The sequence below is a fragment of the Antedon mediterranea genome, chromosome 10, assembly GCF_964355755.1.
Source record: "Antedon mediterranea chromosome 10, ecAntMedi1.1, whole genome shotgun sequence".
Classification (NCBI taxonomy): Eukaryota; Metazoa; Echinodermata; class Crinoidea; order Comatulida; family Antedonidae; genus Antedon; species Antedon mediterranea.
The window spans coordinates 14,619,789-14,634,515 of NC_092679.1; the positions used below are offsets into that span (position 1 = coordinate 14,619,789).

Genomic DNA, 14,727 nt, shown 5'->3' on the forward strand with positions numbered 1-14,727 from the left:
TGATGCATCTATAACTACTTTAACCTATTGTCAGAGTGGCCTAGCTGTTAACGTTTTATTCAAGATGAAAGCAGAGGCATAATTGAATAAAAGTTTACTTTGGAACAGTAGTAATGTTTTGTATGCGTTTTAATTAGGAGAATAGTTTGACTGATTCGTGTTGAATATAACTCTTCAACTCTTGATAACATCTAAACTATTCATTATTTGTATACTATTGCTTAATGATATTTAGTGTTATACTGCTCTATTGATTAGAAATACAACAACACTACAGCATTTTCGGTGTAGTGCACAATGGATCACCGATCACACAGAAAAAATTTTAAAAACAGTATTCTTTCAATCGTAATACTGACTAGTTATTAATCACATTATCCATGTCTAATAAAGACAATTTAATCTCCCTACCCACGATATGTAATTCAATAATTAAAGCAGAAAACGAAAATTACAATTCCCACTGGAACTCAATCTATAAATAAATTTGGCGATTGTTGTGTACCATGTGCAAATTGTGTGGAAAATGACAAATTGCGCATTTAGAACAACATTCTTTTTAGTCAGCATTTTACCATAATACTAGTAGGTACATATTAATGCTCCTAAGGTATCAAAAGATATTTCTTTAACAAGTTGCAGATGGGCTGGCAAATGGCATCAAGGCTTTTTGTGTTCAAAGTATTCTTCAGGATGACATGATGGGTACAACCTCAGCCTCCATCTTAAAAATCTTTCTTGATCATTTGTATACATTTTTAAATGATGGTATTTGTTATCAACTTCTTCAAAACTCCCATTCAGAATCACCTAAAAACACAAACAACATTTAATGTTAGAATAATATAACCAAAAATGTGTCATGAATGTCTACACTGATGATGTCAGAGCACTTTCTGCTGTCAACAAGAAATCTCCCATTTTTCTATAGGAATGAAATCAGATGATATAATACCTTGATGGAACATTGTACATTAGCTGGCCTTTCCTTTGGACTCAATTATGTCATGAACACTATCTACATGGTAGATTTTGGATAGACATTTTTGCAGACTTGTTATATAGTATTTTATTCATTAGCCAATATGACAGTGACACCATTTACACAGTTAGCAAACTAAACCACATCCTATATGTATTGCCCTCTTGAAACTTTTGTTTACACTTCTATAATTTAACTTAGCTTCTATAATTTATTTATTATATATTTTTGATTTTATGTACCTTCACTTTTATATATAAATCCAAAGGCAAATTACTGAAAAAAATGACAATGCTGTGGGTATCAGTGGCTGGATCTCAATGGAGATACAAAAAAAAAGCGAAAAGCTAAATCAAAACGATAAAGTAAACAGCCAGAAAAGTTAGCAGAGCTTTCGGACAACACTAGCATTGTTACTATACTTATAGGCCTACGGGGGTCACGACTTAAAGTTCAGTGAACTTACTGTGATCTCCATCCACCCACATTTAATATATTTATACTCATGTTTGAGTCTATATCTATATAAGTGAGTGGAAAAATAAACGAAACGAAACACTGTTTATTAAAGTTAAATTAACTAAGTAAAGTTGTTAAATTGACAGAGTTAGCACTTATGTTGGAACCCATTTAATTTGGACTATTGATTTAAGGTATTTTGAAAAGTCAACTGATTGAGTAGTGTTATTTGGAAACATAACTGCATGTTGACAAGTTGTACTGGTCATCATAAAATTGAAACTGAACATCACTAGGTTTTAAGATCTTCTGAATAACTGATTTATATCATGAAATTGAAAGCTCCTTATATTATTCAGTTTAAAAATTAAAACATGTAGATGCTAATTGTTTCTTACCTGTTATCACTGGTGATGCAAAAGAAGAGTATCCCCTGTACCTGTGTCCATCTTCCACTGGATAGTTCCTGTAGTTGTAACTAGGTTCTGGTGATTGCTGGGACTCTTGTCTAACTCGTAAGATCTGTTCATCATATGTATGAGATCTTCTATGTGGTGTTTGTGTGCCCTCTACACTTCTTTGATGCCTTTTTCCATTATGATGATGCTCATGTTCTCTAGATCGCGGATGATGTCTGTCAGAATGACCATGAAGAGAGTTCCTAGATTTTTCATATCGTTTTATCCTTTCTAAAGACTCTTTATACCTTGCTTCAACTAACATAGGATCTGCCATCATCTTGATTTTGGCATTATTTAGAGTGTTAGTAGATATGTCAGCTTCACGGTAAGTTGCAGAGGACCGTGAAAACTCATAAGAAAATCTTGGAGAAATTTCCTCATCAGTAGAAAAAGAGGAATGGTAGAAATCAAAACGACTCCTATGAGAGATATTTGGGCTACCAGACTTTCCATCAGAAACCGGTGATCCACGGTAATTATCAGATCCTATGGACAAACTACTTCTTGTATGTGATCGATCAGTTGATGGTGGTGAGTAGCTGTATCCAGAAGATGCTATGGAGCTGTGGTCAGGAGAGAATGACTCTCTGCGTACAGCAGTCACATGGTTATTTGGAAGTGGTTGATCATAACCATGCCACGTTCTGTTGAGTCGAGTTTGATGGCCATAATCTCTAGACTTATTGCCATATCTTCTGGATTCACCATTTCTATGATTCACTGCCAACTCTACATTCTAATTAGAAAAAAAGAAGAGATGATATTTAATATCAACATAGTCACGGCTAGTAAAAATCCAAAGTACTGTATATCTCTTATAGTTTGGTCAATAATATCATAGTACCCTGAAATTGTGTTACAGGTTTTTATCTTTTTAAATAAACAGTTAATATGATCTTATGTACTAGATATAATAGAAAGTTTAATATTTGTCAGTCTAAATGATTTTACCTGTTCTGATGAAGTTCGCCTGTGGCTCCAATCTTTAATCCTCAGAAGTTGTCTCTCCTCCAAAAGGATTCGTTTTCTTTCATCTCTTATGCAATCTTCAGCTCTTACTCTTGCTTCTGATGTAAGATTTTCAATGTCCCGTAAATATTTCATTTCATCTTTTAATCTCTGCTTTTCTTTGTTTGTTTGTTGTTTAAGTTTTTCTTTAGCTTTTGAGATCTCCATTTGAGACTGCTCCCGCGTTCTTTGATACTCAGCTAAAAGCTCATCAATGCCACTATTCTCAGAAGCAGTCTCTGTCTGACTAGTTGCTTTCACAACATCTTTCCTGAGCTTCTGTAGGTATTCTAATTGGCGTGATGGCTGCCTTAAACTGCCAACTGGTGAGAGATCTAGTCCTGAATTGGCACTATTACTTCTTAAATGATTCCTTTCAGGAACAACTATAGAATAGTGTCCATTACTGGTGTGTGGTCTTTGTATATCCTTTCTATGTTTTTGATTGCTTGAATTGGGAGATTTTTCAAGATAAGTAGGTTTCTTTAAATGCGTCCAGTCATTAACAGAGTTGTCATTTTCTAAGAATCTGAGCCAAGCATCAGTTTCTCCTATACCATGCATCATCCTAGCTTCCATCAGTTCAACTGAAGTGTCATGTCGATCAAGCAAATTACCAGGGGAAGCTATTCCTATGTAATAATGGTCACCATCTGTACTATTTAAAGCCTGATCAACCTCTGTGCTTTCATCCTGGAAATCACTAGAAGCATTTTTACATGAAACATTGGTCTGAGTACTAGAATCAGCAGCATCAGAAACGTGTGAGGATCTATGACCATTTATTATACTTCTATGATGGTTATGACTTACACCATTAGACACTCTATCAGATATTGTCCTTGAATGTATTACTTTCTCACAATCTTCCAGCTCACGTATTTGTGTCTTTCTATGATGCACATTTTCAGTAGACTTTGAAAGTTCATCTTGAATGTCACTTAATATTTCTACATCTGTAACAGGTTCTAGTTGACTTGGTGATTTACATAAAAACTTAGTTGGAAGACCAGCCATTTCCTGAACATTTTCAACTGTCAGTGAGGCAGGATGCTTAATTTCAATATTATGCTTAGGAGTTGAAATTTCACTTTCAGATGGTGAAGGTTTTATATGGATAGCTGATCTTCCTGTAAATGTTAAAACATCTGAGTTTTCTTGTTCAATCATTTCTACAGACTTTACCCCATCAATTTCAAATGGTTCAGTGATAGTATACTTATGAGATAAGTTAAAAGTTTTATACTTTCCATTCTCCAAGACACTTTCTGTTAACCAATCTGGTCTCACTGGGGAAAGAGGTTTCAGATTAATCCTCATATTCTGAGGATCTAAACGTTGTCCATCCATCTCATTGTCATCATGTTTCCTAATATCAGATGATTGTAAAGGAAGTGAATTGCTAGACAATTTATAGCTCACAGGAACCTTAAGAGCATCATCACTTAACTGATCATCTGTAAGTGTTGGTGGATCCCGTTTTCTTTTAGCCAATTCAACTGATATATGATCATTTTCAATCTCATTCATAAGTGCAACAAGTTCTGGTTCCACAGCTGAGTCTTCCAAGTCAGAGTCTGGGCTTGAAGTCTCCTCAAGAATTCGTTCAACATCTGCATGTGATTTTCTTAAAGCTCTTAAATCTTCATCACTTTCATCAAGGTCAAAATTGACACCATAGTTTGGTAGATTGACGACAACTTTCTGGTCAACTGGAAATTGTGAGTATGACTGTTGATGCCGATTGCCATCCTTCAAGTAGAAATGATACCCATGAGTTGGAATGGTCTCTTGCTCATAATCAGATTCTTGGTCAGATTCTTCAATTTCCTGCATTCTATAATTTTGTTCATATTCAACTATTGGTGATGGCTCCTCAGCTTCAACTGGTGATTGGCTATCTGGTGTTGCATTGTTTTCACTATCATTCTTGGATGAAACACAGAGCTGTGAAGAAAATGGCTGAATGACATTGTTTTCATCTTTTGGTTCACTTTTGTCAGAAATCTCACTATGTTGTGATGAAGTATAGTTAGTTGGCAATTTCATAAACCCGTTTTGCATAATAGCATGAGAAATCACTTTACTAGTGTCAATTGTTTCACAAGCTAATTCTTCCTCTTTTATAGGATTCATATGGCATTTTGTACCTTCATCAGTTTCTTTATTTTCAGATAATGATGCAGCTGTTTCCTCTTCAAAATCCATACTGATATTTCCAGATGGTATGATTTGTAATTCATTTCTGAAACGTGTTATTTCATGATTGCCAACATCACCTTTATGTCTCGAGGTAACTTCTGCAGTGTCTGGCAGGCTTTCTATGCCTAATAAAAATTGCTTTTTATCTGACATTGATTTACTTAATTGTTCTTCCTCTTCTTGTTCTTCTTTCAATTGTTGATAAAATGATTTTACTTCAGAAAGAACCATGTTCTGTTGTACATATTGCTCACAAAGCATAAGTTTGAACTTTGCAAATTCTAGTGCAGCTGTGTCTGCATCCTTTTCTGAATTATCTAGTAGGATGTCATTAGTTTCCTGCAGATCTTCTATTTGGCATTCTGCACTTAATGATTTATCAACTTTCTTTCTTGATTTTCTATTTCCTTTATCACTTTCATCTTTATTAGAACATTGACCAATTGAATCTTCTAGTTGTTCACATTGTGATGGGATATCTATATTTGTTTTTGTTGCTGGTGTTAAAACGGACAAATTTCTTTCCAATAGTTCATTGTCAGTTATTATTAACTCTGGTAATTGTGTATATACAACTTGTTTATCCATTTTATTCAACCTTATAAAGCCCAGTTTAGAAACTTTAGTGTCTTCACCCTCTTTTGAACCTGTTTGAGGAATTTCAGAATCTGAATCTGTGATTCTTTCTTGTGCATCCATAAAACCAGTTTTTAATTCTTCATCTTCTTCAGGATTGTCTTCGGCAGAATGATCTAAGCTATCCATACTATCAGTCATATTGCTTTGTCTTAGATCTGATGTAAGCCTTTGAGCCCGGGAGGCAACTTGTTGAGCTTTCTCCTTCATTTCTTTAATTCTTTCAAGGAACATCAGATCATCATTTTCAAGAGATGCATCCTCTGATTTTATTGGTGAATCCTCAGAATCTCCCTCTAGTGGCTGATAGTCACTTGTGTTGTCTGATTCACCTCCAATAAATTCTTCCTCTGATTCACTTTCCGTCAAAGACTTTTTAACAGTTTGATCATTGATGTCTACATTAACTTCACTTGGAATTGGATCAGTCTGAATTTCTTGATCAATTAAATATGAAATGTCATTATTGGAAAGGTTTCCATTCTGATATGATGTACCAACACTTATTAAATCCTTCAAATCATCAACTTGAATCCCAGAATCAGAATATGTTGGTGTTTTTAAATCAATTTCATTTGATGGATTTAGTAATAGTAAACTCTTCTCCTCATATTGTAACATATTCTGATCATTATCTGTTTGTACACCCATTGATAGTTGGTGAATGCTTAAGCTATGCGGACTCTTTGATTCATCTAAAGGTGATGGCCCAGAAATATCTGTTTGACATACAGCACTTTGCTTTAAATCATTGTCAGTTTGTGTTGACATGGCAACAGATTCCTTTAATGGTAGAATGTCGTTTTCTTTACTTTCTGGCACCTTCTGTTGGATATTGGAGTCAACAGGTTTAAGTGATTGGTGTAAATTATCATTTGATCTATCAATATCTGGAACATGGTCTTCATTAGTCAAGACATGAACATCACCAGGTTGATCAATTGTTTCATATATTTCTGTACAATTTTGGAAACTGTTTTCATATTGTGTTTCTGCATCTTTCATTTGATTTTCTAGCAACATGTTTTCAAGACTCCTTGTATTTGCATATTTTTCTCTTGAATCATTAACAGAATCTGTAGAAGTTGATGTATCACAAACTGACTTTGAAGGCTGCTGCTGATACAAGTCATTACATTCTGTGAAAGAACCAATATGTTTTACATCATTGGAATTATCCATTGTTGTCAGTGTTGCAACTGACACCATCAATGGTAAAACATTTTTAATTCCTTTGTCACAAAGAGAATTCGAAGTTTTATCAATATCAGGAACTGAAATTCCAACTTTATTGTGAGTTAAGTCAGTTTGTATCTCAACAGAAACTCCTGGATCAGCAACATCCCTAATATCTGTCACAAATTCTGGAGGAGCATCAATTATATCTGTGGATTTGTCTACAGGTATAAGCTCTGTTTGTGTTCCATAGCTGGCTTTTATACCATAATCTATTTTTGATGGAATATTTTCTGGCAATTGCTTTTCATTGGCAGATGTACAAAGTCCTTGGAAGTTAGATTCCTCTTCAGTTTGTGTTCCTATTTCAAATGTTGATACTTTTGTGATTTTACTTGAATTTTCAGAATACACATCAACAGTTCCATCAGGAGGGAATCGTGTGCCATCTTTGCTGTCTTCCCAAATATTAAACGCTGGATCAAAGTTCTCAACTATGCCTGGTTGATCTTCTATGAAGTCTGGTTGTCCGCTATCTATCATGTCAGCTGAATTTATGACATCACCAATATTGTGCTCAACTGGAACAACATGCGACATCACAGGGTTCTGTGCAGTATCAATTGTAGAAATTAATGCGAGATTCTGAGGTAAATTATTAGCTTTGACAGTCTCAGCTTGCACAGCAGTTTCTGTAATATCATCAACAAAATCACCTTTGTACGGGTTATGGTTTTCTTTTAAGACAGCACTAATATTTTTTTCTGGTGGAGTTGGAACCCTACGAGGACTATCCATTCTCTCTGGTGATGATGACTCGTCAGAAGAATAGATGGTGCTTTTAGTACCAAGCAATAAAGAAATCATCTTTAATTGAGCATTTGCAATGGCATAGTTCTGGCCAATTAATCGAAATTCTATACATGGAAGTTCATCAACAGATTCAGACTCATTGCTTGAATTTTGAAGCCCAACCTGCAACAATTTCTTTTGCGGATTTAATACACTTGCATATTCAACATCCTCAGATGATTGGCCTGGTTCAAATACATCTTTCACAGGTTCTTTTGACATGGAACTATCATTTTCATTGAGTTGTAAATCATTTTGTGCTGGTGCATGTTCTGTATTTTGAAGGTTTAATGAGTCTTTCTTTTGATCATCAGTCGTGGAATTAAATTCTAATTCAGAAAGGGGCTCAATGGCTCCTTCTAATTTATTGACAATATCAAAATTGTTCTCGGCATCCAAAATGTGTTTTGGATTATTTTCCAAAGCATGGTGATTGTCTACAACACCAATTACCAGCTGTGCTTTATCGCTTTCAGTATCACAGTTTTTTTCAATTTCTGAGTCCACATTATTCTCAATTTCATTCTGTTCAGTTAGCAGTAAAGATGAAGTAACAATATTGGGTTGTTGATCAATAGCAGACGTTTGTTCAACAGGATCATTTTCAAAACAGTCTTCTTCCGTTGAAGAACTTTCAGTACTGTCGATATCCACACCTTCACTTATGAGAGATTCACTGGCATCAGTACTGGAACACTCTTTTACATCTATCCTCTTGTCATGTAAGTTGTATGTTTTGTTTTCATCTGGACTATCCTCATCAGCAGATGAAAACGGAGACGTGTCTGTTGTAGTATCTACAGTGTTGTCATTTTCTGATGACTGTACCTCCTCTTTGATATCTGCCAAAGGTCTATTAACTAGAACACCTGCATTAACATAATAATCTGCTCCTTCCATGGAATCTCCAGATGAACTATCAGAGTCGGAGTCCTCTGTATATTGGTCTTCACATGTATCAGCACCCTGCTTTTCTTGGATCATATTTACTACCAAAGATGGAGAATTTGTAAGTTTATTACATGTTTCTTCATTATCGTTTTTCTCCATGTTCTCATTTAGTTGTTCAGTGTCATGTGGTGTTTCTTTTGATGTCAAAACTGGTTTATCTTCATTAAGAGGTTGTATATCTTCTGATGACAATACATCTTTTGTCACCAACAGATCGCAATTAAAAGAGTCTGAAAGATGTCCACCAACACCAGATAGATTAAGAGATCCTTCTAGATCAGAGTGTATGCCAGTGTCCGAATGTTTAACAGATGTATCAGATGAAGATTCACTTGAGTTATCTTTTTCACCTTGAATTTCCATTTCTTTTTTAGTTAGTTTATTTAAATTTCGATCAAACCTCTCTTCATTTTCAGTGTCACTACTTTGACATGGTGACTCAGAACGTCTACATTTCTTCTGTCTCTTTCTTAACTTCTTTGCAGGCTGAGTATTTTCGCTAGTAGATTCATCATCAGATTCACTTCCGCCACAATGTTCTAATGATGATTTTCTTTTCAGGTCTTCATGAATAACCAGATCCATAGAAATATCTTCAATACCTACAGCATTATCTTGAATGGCATGATTCACAGAGTCAGGATGAATTAGTGCATTGTCTTGTGGAATGTCTAAAATAGCACCATTGATATCAAAATTGTTTTGGAATTCACATGGATCAACTGTTTTGATTTCTGGGCTTGTTAGATTAGAAGGAATTATTGTCACAATAGTATTATCCATTGGTAGAATAGTGTCTTCATTGTCTAAACTATCACAAGATATGTCTGACTCCATGCCATTAACCATCATATTTTCACCATTTAAATATTTTGATTCATTTCCATCATCATAAGAGAAAGCCTCTGTGTATGTATTGGCATCTGGTTCTTCGTACAATTCTTCATCGTTATCTAAAGAATCTGGAAAATCATCAACTACAGAAGATTCTCCCGAAGGAACGTTTTGTTCTTCTTTAAAATCGTGTTCATCACTTCCATCTGAATATGGTACTTGAAGTCCTTGAAGCGTAACATCTTCCATTGACTTGGAACAACCAATGGCTGGCTGTCTTTCTGTTTCAATGTAATCAGAACAGTCAACAGGATTAATCCCTTTTGGAATAGATTTTAACAATCGATCTTTCATTGAAACATAAAATGACTCTGAATGCTTCTTCTTTCTTGGTGTCATATTCAATGGAGTTATTGCTTTTGGTTTTGTAATCTTTGGTTTGACATAATCGACACAGACTTTTTTTGGAGGTGAGACAATAATTTGTTTCCGGCGTGTTTTACTTTCGGTTTTGAGTTCATTGTTTTTTGAAGAATCTACAGCGTTGGACGGACTAGTAATTGGGTTTCTTTCAGTGACTATATGTTTATTGCGGTCATCTTTTGAAGATTTAGAAAACTTTCTTGCATCATAAGAGGGTGAAGTTTTAGAGGAATGTTTATTTCTGGGTGTTCTTGGACTATTGCTACCAACCTTTGATGATGGAATTGATTTGCTGGTTGTTGATGTATTTTCTGATATTTTTGGTGGACAATTAAATTTTATTGGTGCACTATTAATTTCCGGAGTTCTTCGCTCAGGACTTAAAGACTGCCTACCTCCTACTGGCGATGGTGTTGTATTACTGGGAGGTAATCCTTTTCTTAGCTGTGACTGATGATACTCTTGAGACCTATCAGGTGGCTCTACCCAGTCACGGCCATATAATGGCCGGTCCTTTTTTTTAAGGTATTGAAATTTAGGCGTTTGTGATTTATAAAGTCTTGAAAATACACTGTCCTGTTTACCAGTTTTTGAATTATTTAAAGATTCATTTGATTTGCTCCGAGACATTGCAAGTTTTTCATTTGGTGTTGTAGACCTGATATTTTTTTTCTGAACATTTGGAGAAGTTCTCTTAATAGGTGGACTTGGACTCTTCCTATCATGGAGGGAAGATTTTAATCGTGCTGGACTTAATTTTCTAACATTGTCTTTTTTAACACCTGTAGCTAAATTCAACTTGTGAGAAATTTGTTGATCAGACTTTTTCAAAGTTCTGTTATTCTTTACTGGAGTACTTTGATTTTTAACTGGCATTCTTGCATTTCTTTCTGTTGTTTTAATGTTCTGTTTTTTATGGTATTTAGAGTTTTGACCAGGCGAACTGGTATGTTTCTCTTTTATTTTACTGTTTCCAGATGGAAGTGGTTTATTACTGTTGTTACAATTATTAACATTCAGTAAACTTCCACTGTTGCTGTCAGAATCACTTCTACCACCGATAGGACTGACACGATCCAGATTTGAACAAGAGCTTTCTCCAGAGAATGATCCAATTTCCTCAACTAAACTTTCAAGACTGTTTCTTGAAGAAAACCTCTGCCATGGAAATGTTATATTTTCAATGTCAGCTAATTTTGTCTCAGCACATGCAATAGCTTGACTTTGTTCATCCTGTTTTCGTTCTAAAGTTCTTTCTTTCTCATGTAATTGGGCAGCTGCTGCTTTTTGTGACTGCGTATATAAAAGTTCAAGTTGGGCAACTCTCTTTCTATCAACGTCAAGCTCTGTGAGATGTTGCGACATTTCTGAATCCATTGCAACAACTTTTGGCAACACACACGCATCAATAGCAGATGTCATTGCCTTTTTGGTAAGTTCATCTTTTAAGATTTGCAGTTCCTCTTTTAATTTTGCTTCTCCTGAAAATATAAACAAAAACCGAAAGTGATTACAATCTAATGACGTCGTATGTAAAACAATGTATTCAGATTAATAAATCCAAAGGAAAATACTGAAAAAATAACAATGCTGCTATGAATATCAGTGGCTGGATCTCAATGAAGATACAAATAAAATGAGCAAAAAAGCTAAATTAAAACGATAAAGTAAAACAGCCAGAAAGAAATTGCAGAGCTTTTGGATAACTATTATATTACTATGGACAATAAAATAATATCAGTAACACTTCAGTGCAAGTTCACAGATTTTACATATTTATATATATTTATAAAAACCAAATAAAACGATTTCCATATTAATAAACTAAATATAAAAAATAGAATCTAAAATATTACCTTTCGCTTTTTCTTCAAGAAGCATCTCTCTCATTCTTTTGAGATCTTTTTCAGCCTCTTCCTTCGCCTGTGCATGTTCAGATCTTAATCTTTCCAATGTTTTTTTTTGCTTTTCTATCATTTCTTGATGACTTTGATAAATACGTCTCATCTTTTCTTCTCTTTCTTGGTGTTCTTCTTCAGCCACTCTCTGTTTTTCTTGCAGTTCTGCTAATTTTTTTCTTTAAATAATAAAAATATACTACATGTTATATATTCAGTTCATGAGCTTGAGCCAGAAGCATCCATCTATAATAAACACTAACAAGATGATCTACTTTTTTTTAAACACAAAATACTGTAAATAAAGATAAATAAAATTAAAAGGTATACCTGGTTTCATCAAGCTTTTCAACTTCAATTTTATGCTGTCGTTCAAGTCCAAGACTAAAGAAAAAATGTATAATTAATATAATAAATGAGCTAAAACCTACATGAATATTCATTACAATCTAATCTAGCGTTTCAAATTCATTAGCTAACATCAACTAGTCGCGTTTAAATAAACCGAACAAGAAAACATAAGAATGAGTGGGTAGGTATAAGTATATTTTTGTCTTGTAAAGTTCTTTAAGACCAAGCTTTGTCAGCTAAAAATATATCGATTGTAAAACGCGAGATTACAACACAGGAAAAGCATGCAATTTGGAGAAACAATGAACATAAACAACAACTTTATTAAGTACGATTTTATAATTTGTATTTAAACAAAAGAGTCGGTCTGGGTAAAAATAAAAAACAAAGATCAGAATATTTTTATTTGGACGTGTATACAGAAGTGATGATGGTTTTCAATGATAAATTTGGGTGGAATTATTTTTCGCATAGAAATGGTCTTTCAGATTTTGTTGGCTAGTTCTCTATATTGGCTTGGGTTAACCACCCATTGAAATTCACACAGTTTGAACAATATGACATGCTTTAAAAAAAGCTTTATGAATAGAAAACTCATTTTCAAACTAATTTATTGGATTGTATGGACTTCATAATACTGTAAGAATAAAAGATATTTGGTTTAACTCTGAGGGGCCTCAATTTCCCTCAATTCTAAGCGTCTATTGTATCAACAAGTAAACAAGTGAAATTGTGAAAAAAGGTTACTTATTAATAAAAGCATTTACAATAAGTTGATTATACAAGATAAGCAAAATACAAAATGTGATAAATAAACGCTTGGAAGGCTTACATGTAGAATCAATACATAAGATGGTGCTATTAACAAAATAATGTGATACTGTACATGTTTACTGTATTAGGCCTACAAATGTAAATTGTGTTGGTTATATTAATTCACTTATAATAATTTGGTTTGATATGAATAGAACACGCATTTTCAAACTAATTTATTGGATCGTATGGACTTCATAATACTGTAAGAATAAAAGATATTTGGTTTAATATAGTTAATTTTTGGTTTAGATATATTTTCATGAAAGTGTAGGAACGTGTAAATGGGAAACATTTAGCTAAAGCTAAAAAAATGGATTGACTTTTTATTTGTTTTTAATTGTTTATAATATTAAATAAAACAGGTCAAACTTAAGATCCGCACATCGAAAGCTTATAGTGAACAACAAAATACTATAAAACTAAGAAATTGCAAATAATATACCATATATTATTATTTATTATATTTGACTGCGACTTAAACCCACAAGTTCCTCTTTTTGTATTCCTCTTATTGGATTATTTTTTTTTAATGTTTTTATTCGTAAATTTATAGTAGAAAACATTTTCTATAATCTTGCCTTTTTCCTGAAAGAAACAATTCTCCATCATAAAAAAAGTCCCCACTTCCCCCGCTCGACCCCTTTTCTAAAGTATGACCAACCAATTAACATAAACGTGTGAATTAAGCAAAATGGACACAATACACAGCGGACAGAATGCTAGCAATTAACTTACTTCTCATAAACCTCCATATACACATCATCACTGAGGCAAGTATCAAAAATATTAACAATATAATTTAATTTTAATTTAATAATGGAGTAAAGTTATTTTAATCAAGTAAAGTAATTATTAGTGTTACTATAGATCACTGTCACTTTATAGTTGCTTTTTTATCATAGTTAACATAAACAAAAAAACCAACATTACAGTCGGCTAAACTGGTGAGAACCATGAGAGACCATAGGTTTCCTTTGGTCCATGGTTCGAACCCATTGCCGCTCTCTGTGTGTTCCAACTTGCGGGTTGGACAACATTTACATGTATATGGCGCACCATCTTTCGTATGAGACGTTAAGCCCTTGGTTCTGTTAAAGAACGCAGTACACTTCCAGTGTTTTTCCAGTAATTCACCACCAGAAGGACCTCACAGGAAACAAGTCTACAGACTTAAATATACTAAATATATTAATCTCAATTAAAGGTTTAGAATTGGCATTTGTAATAATCAAAATATTCTTACCCTGAATTGTACATCATAATTGGAGACAATGCTGAATCAAAATTATTAAAAGAAGCATCGGCAGATGAGTTATGTTCTTTTTCTTCAATCAAGTTACCATCACGAGTAAAGGAGAATGACATAGACCGCTGCCGTGATTCTTCATTCAACGCCTATTACATTTATTTAACAAAATAATAAAAATAACATGTTACCTAATGTATGTATGGGTTACCAACTGTAACATGTAATCATTTTATTCCAATGTTTCAATATCTTAGGAACAGTACTTTACTTTCAAGGGACAGCACTAAAATACACAATATTTTAGTACAGCAACATCCAATTGCTGTTGTAGAGTCTCTTCTGGGGCCCCAATAAGAATTTTAGCAGTCTCAATTGTTTTTATTCATTTTAATAATTCAGAATTATCAGAATAAGGTACAGAAGAAATTC

At 33.8% G+C, this 14,727-nt stretch overlaps 1 protein-coding gene across 1 annotated transcript in view; it reads right to left on the bottom strand.

The window, feature by feature from the left end:
* Positions 1-271: 271 nt before the first annotated feature.
* Positions 272-14,727, bottom strand: part of LOC140060852 (uncharacterized) — a 66,784-nt gene continuing 52,328 nt past the window's right edge. Inside the window, exons 21-27 of the mRNA XM_072107212.1 lie at positions 14,293-14,444; positions 13,785-13,814; positions 12,213-12,266; positions 11,841-12,061; positions 2,854-11,465; positions 1,840-2,638; positions 272-810 (exon numbers count right to left, since the gene is read on the bottom strand). Coding sequence (XP_071963313.1) covers positions 788-810; positions 1,840-2,638; positions 2,854-11,465; positions 11,841-12,061; positions 12,213-12,266; positions 13,785-13,814; positions 14,293-14,444 — 9,891 coding nt within the window. The 3' untranslated portion in view covers positions 272-787. The remainder of the gene's footprint in view (positions 811-1,839; positions 2,639-2,853; positions 11,466-11,840; positions 12,062-12,212; positions 12,267-13,784; positions 13,815-14,292; positions 14,445-14,727) is intronic.